Here is a 6000-nt window from a genome sequence, read left to right on the forward strand (position 1 = left end):
CATAAGAATTCATGTTCAACTATATTGGGGCAAGAGAGGTTAGAAAGTTTTCGTATTTATTCCGAAGCAATGTGGAAAAAATATGGTGGTGGTTTGGTTCTTCCAAAGATGAAATTTGTAATATTATTTCACATGGATTTTCTACCATTACTGAACCAAAATTAGGAGAATGTTTTGGTATTGGTGTTCATCTTTATCTTGCAAATATCCATGGGTAAGCAATGAAACATATACGTATAGTACTCTGTTTCAATTTATGTGTCACATTTTTTTATTTTATTTTTTTAAAAAAAATTGTGTTGAAGGGTATTATCTATGTTGACACCCAATTTTGGACCTCCACATCATATATTAATCATCGAGCTTCTCAAATTCCAAACGATTTGAAATAATTAACTTTATAAAATTCAAGATATGTTTCAAGTCATTTTAAGTTATCTTGTCATTTTAAAAATAATTTATATATTCTATATAAATTTGTACTTATTTATTACATTTTAGGAGTATTCGAAAATCATCTCAAAAGATTTTATTTTTTTTAGTTAAATACTTTACTTGAATTAGTTTAGTTTAAATTATGGTTTTAACTTTGAGTTATTTAGTTTATATTTGAGTTAATTATTTTATTTTGTTAAGATTAGAAGCTCGTTAATTAATTAATATTAATTCATTTAGATTCTAGCCAAATTCACAATCTGTAAAGCTATTTCCTAAATTTGATCTAACTCACCTCACCATAAACCCATTTAAGAACCATTTTGGGCCATTTCTTAATACCAAAAATCGGCCCAATTCCCTTTATAACCCAGGCCCAACAATTCTCCAATGGTCAGCAGCCCACCATTCCAATAATTCCATACATTACATTCAACAATAATACATACGGAAAATCAAAAGAAAAAAAACAACGTGACCCCACCTCCCCAACTTCATCGTCTCTACGGCAAAGCAACCCAGTACTGTTCCGACAGTGCGATTCCAGCAATCAGGCACGTGGAATCGTCCTTGCCAGCACGAGATAAGGCCACGTTGCACCCAAGGACGTTGGAATCGATCCAAGGGGTCCATCTCCCCTTTCCTTTTCCGGAAAGGGACAAATTCCTCAGAAAAAGTTGTTTCTCCATAACTGTGAAAGATTTCTTTTGAAGTTTGAAATTCAAATGGACCCTTAAATTGGAATTCTATCCGTTCCCCCCCCCCCCCCCCCCCCCCCCCCCCCCCNTTGAGACCCTAATTTCGCCTTTAAATACCCTCATCTCCATTCATCAGGGGTGATTTTTAGAGGTTGGAGATAGTTTACACAAATAGAGGAGGAGGGAGTTAGCATATCATAAGAAACAAAATATACAAATAGGCTAAAACATACAACAAGGACTCGAATTCGAGATTTTTGGTTTTCCCTTTTTCATTCCTTACTCACTGAAGTTGTTGGAGTCTCGATGTGGTGGTGATATCGCTCATAGCTGGCTCGTTCCTGTCCCGATTCGCTGCTCGGAAAGAGGTAAAAATCTTTCTCACGTTCTGTTTCGTTTGATCTTTAGTTGTTGAGATTTCTGTTTATGCTTTCTCAATTATGTTTTCTTTATGATTGGAATTGAGTGGAATCTATAATGGCTTAGCTGAATTTCTTTTGGGTGATTTTTTTTTCACTGTTTGGTTGTTCTCTGAAGTATGAATGTTTAGTATTTCGCTCCTTCTTTGGTCACTGTTAACCTTCCATGGTTTTATAAATGTCAAACTTTTCCGTCTATTCAGTTCATCTTCTTGTTGTTCATCAGATTGTGTTCTTAAAGTTGGCTAAGCCTTGGCTTGATATGGCTTTGCTTTGTTTTCCATTACTCTGATTCGATTTTTTTGTTCAACATAAGTTCGTGGATTGTTGTTTAATATTATATTGTTTTGCAACCACTTGCTAATGTTCAATTTTGAATCAATTAGCTTAATTTTCTCTAGATATGGTTTATGTCTTCCGTGTCTAGACTTTAAAGCTTATATACATGTGTTTCCCCTGTTAGTGTCAATCCATGAGTTGTTTAGTAATCAAGTGATTCTCTAATGCGAATTTGTTCCTGTATAGATCTATATTCCAGCATATGATTTGTTCAAGTTTAAATTTGTTGGTTTGTAACTAATTTGTATAAGTTTAATTTTTGCATGATTTATTAAAATTCTTTCCCTTTTATTCTTAAATTGTTTTGGACAATGTGTTAACCACTCAAAAATAATTTTGGTTAATGCCTATATGTTTAAGTTTACTGTTTTCTTATAAGTTAATTGGATTCAGAAGTCTAAAGTTGAATATGCTCTTCACTTTGCTAATTTAATTCATTTTGTTCTACTGCAAATGTCCTCCCGAGTCCAATGGACTCGCATTTCTGATTTTGGGGCCGAGGTGGGCTAATAATCGTTTTTCTCGAGTCTGCCTCGAAATGGATCAAGAAGCGGAATTGAACGGGAAGCTGAAACACAATCTCGGAAAGTCCAAAAGCAGCTTATATGCGCTAAATATACAATGATATACAGGTCGAATGCGGAAATACTAGGCATCAATTCAAAATAAAGGTGCTGGAAGTTGACGCAGGTTGTATACATTCGGTTTACAGCTCAAGATACAGGAAACAGGGCTGATATACGAGCTGTATGCACTGATATACAACTTGTGTATACAAAAACGGGAATTGGTTTAAAGTCCAAAAAAAAAAAAATCAGCATATTTGGCCCAATGCTTCTGGCAGTAATAGGCCCAAATTTGATTATTTCCTTTCCCTCTCTTATTTATTTTATTGTATTTGACTAACACTTTAATTATCTTATGGTTTAATTTGATTAAATTCCCAAGGATGGTCATTTCATTTTATTTTTTTCAAATTAAATTATATATATATTTTATTACTTAGTTCTTATTTTAATATTAGTCTTGTAAATAATTAAATTGTTTCCCTTTAGAAAAATTCTCCTTTAGTTTATTTTCCCTTGAAAAAATAATTAATTAAAAAAATAAAATAAAAAAATAAATATATATATATATATATAAAATAATAAAAATAAATAAGAAATAAATGAGTTTTTACTTAGTTAAAATTTTTAAAAATTATTCGAAATTATTTTTAGTCAAATCGCCGATCAACCGCAAGTTTGCGGACATTCCAAGAGCCTAACACCTTCTCGGAATGTACATTGAACTTCGAACCCTTTTTTCAATCGATTTTATCTGTTTAAATCTTTTGAAAACATTAAGTTTTTTTTTCTTGATTTTTACTAAAAATTAAGTGGCGACTCTGTTCTTTTGGAAATTCGATTTCTCTTAAACCATAAGTTTAATCGATTTTTTGAAAATTTAGTCATTTTTCTTTTATTTATTTTTTTGAGTAAAACAATCGGCATTAGAAGATGAGAATGGATTAAGGCATATGTTATTTTGCAGAGTAATATTAGGAAATACAGAAGTAATTGAAGCTTCATCCAAACAATTTCAACCAACTTGTCACGATTTTGACTCTGGGGTTGACAATTATTTGGCTCCTAAAACATACATTATTTGGCCTTCTAATATGAATTTTCATATTTTACCAAATTTTCTAGTGAGTTTCAAGGGTCCATTATTATTAGGTTTGCTATTTAAGATTCATGATGTGGTTATTTTAAGATTCAAGATTTTTATTTCTATCTATACATTTTTTCAATTTATTTTTATATTCTTTTATCTGCTAGAAAAAAGAACGAAATTGATATAATATATGATATACATAAAATATGCATTTGTCGTTTTTACTTTTACTTGTCACATTAAAATTTGAATCCATTGAGAAAATAATTATTGATGTGACTATAATATTACATTATCCCTTATGAATTGATGTTTAGTTCTAGGTGTTGAATTCTTTTTTGNTCTTCACAAAATCTTCATCACCGTTGCTTGCCATGGTTAAAAATAAAGTTTAAAAACATATGGGTTAAAAATGGGTTAAAAATATTTTATTTTTATTTTTAAAAATTTGCAGCAACAGGAATGTTGAAAATATGGTTGAAACTTCTTCTCCACATGTAGCTCAACAAAAATCTTCATTATCATCAAAGTTGTTACAAATTGATTTGAAACCACTTGAACCTGTCTTCAACCTCATTCAAGCATTAGGTCATTGAACCATTGGATCTTTGAACCATGTGCTCTGATACCACTTGTTGGATTATGAAGGGTGATTGGGCGTCATGCAGAAGCTTACTACTTGCAAATCATATAGTTGATAAATTAGATAACAAAAACTTATACTAAAAATCAAAATATTATTATATCAAAACTAATATAAAGAAAAACATTGAAACTTTAGAGAGAATAAATCTCTCCATAAACAAGACTCTTAAACGACTACATTGTGGATGTTATTGTTTTTGTGTTAGAAGAAACAAACATACATTTATAGAGTCCTAAAACCTTTTCTTACTAGAAAAAGAGTTCTAAAAGGAGAGAATAAACCAAATATGAAAGAATATTATATTTTCCTTTCAGGAAAAGTAAAAACATTTATGTTAATGTTTTGTCTTTTCTTTTAAGGAAAAATAAATCTTAAATTATGGTAAGAAAATCAGGGCAAAACCCTAACAAAAGTTAGAATCTATTTTTGAAATATGAGACAAGTAAAAGCGAATATATACAAAATAGTATATATTCTTACTTCTTCCGTCCCATATTAATTGTTCATTTTCTCTTTTACATGCTCCTTAAGAAATCATTAATAAAAAGAATAGTTTTACTAATATATTCTTATAGACCTTTTTTGAAACATTACAAACTTGTTTACACTTTCAAAAAAGAATTAATTCTAACGATAAAACATAAAAATTTTAATTCATTCTATTTTAAATAGACAAGTAATTTAGGACGACTACCTATATATTTGTATAGTGAATATAATTATTTTTAACGTACCGACTTTCCTATTTTTCTAGGTAACTCTTCAAAAATCAAGAATATTCCACTCAAGCCTACACCACGTATAAAATTTTATAATTTATTGCGTGTGCTTTCCAATTTTTTACATCCTTCAAGAATGGTTTTGATCTCAAAGAACTATGAAGATTTTCAGGTACGTATTTTTATTATTTTTTAAAAAATAATTGTGACTATAAAATTTATTACTGTAAAGTATAACAAGTATTTAATTACTGATTACATGAATTCTATAATTTATAGAAAAAGGAGATCTCAAAAATGGTATTTGTTCAGAAGTTGAGGCAAATAGCTGGAGATACATCACTACTTAAGAGTTGTCATGATATTGTATCCAAACATTAAGGTAGAGCAAGGGGTCTGACTCTATGTTTTTTCCTTATTTTAATTTTTTTAGTATTTAACTATTATTATTTGTAATATTATTCTAGAGTATGTTATAAACTCTGTGATGATTATAATCTATAGAGTATTTAGTTGAGCAAGTTAATTGATTATGGCAAACAACATAAATATCATTATTTTAGAATCTAATTATGGGTTTTTTATGAATTTTGAAATTACAATTTGTGTCATATTTTGGCCCCTGGATACATGTATCTATAATTAATGTGATCAAAATTAGGCGTAATATGTTTCAATTTTGAAGTGGATTGTATTCACATGTATATGACTCTCTCGCTCACCTCTCTCCTATTTCGCTCGCTCTCTCACAATGTATGTGTATTTCTGAATGTATTTGGAATGTATATAGTAGTTTAGATATATGTATCTAGTGCGATTCTCATGTATTTGTGATACAAAAACTCACTCACTCACCTTCCTCCTCTCTTGCTCGCATTTCTCTTATCTTCCTCGCGTTTCTCTCCTTCTCTCTTGCCTCTCTCCTTATACATTTGTTTATCATAGCGTATCTGGTAGAAAAAATACATATATCTAGGTATATTTGATTCGAAAGTTGATATGAAATTATTAATTAGTAAAACAATGTGTAAGTATTTCAAATTATGACACTGCAAATTTTGCTATAGCTTGAAAAGTATTAGCTTCTA

General features: G+C 30.0%; 1 protein-coding gene across 1 annotated transcript; it reads left to right on the forward strand.

Annotated features, from left to right (window-relative positions):
* Positions 1-3397: 3397 nt before the first annotated feature.
* On the forward strand, positions 3398-5368 carry LOC125867728 (probable inactive poly [ADP-ribose] polymerase SRO2). Its single transcript, XM_049548296.1, has 3 exons — positions 3398-3609; positions 4948-5084; positions 5192-5368. The coding sequence occupies exons 1-3, from the start codon at positions 3411-3413 to the stop codon at positions 5291-5293; spliced, it is 438 nt and encodes a 145-aa protein (XP_049404253.1). The 5' UTR covers positions 3398-3410; the 3' UTR covers positions 5294-5368.
* The last annotated feature ends 632 nt before the right edge of the window (positions 5369-6000 follow it).

The sequence above is a fragment of the Solanum stenotomum genome, chromosome 6 (assembly GCF_019186545.1).
Source record: "Solanum stenotomum isolate F172 chromosome 6, ASM1918654v1, whole genome shotgun sequence".
Lineage (NCBI taxonomy): Eukaryota > Viridiplantae > Streptophyta > Magnoliopsida > Solanales > Solanaceae > Solanum > Solanum stenotomum.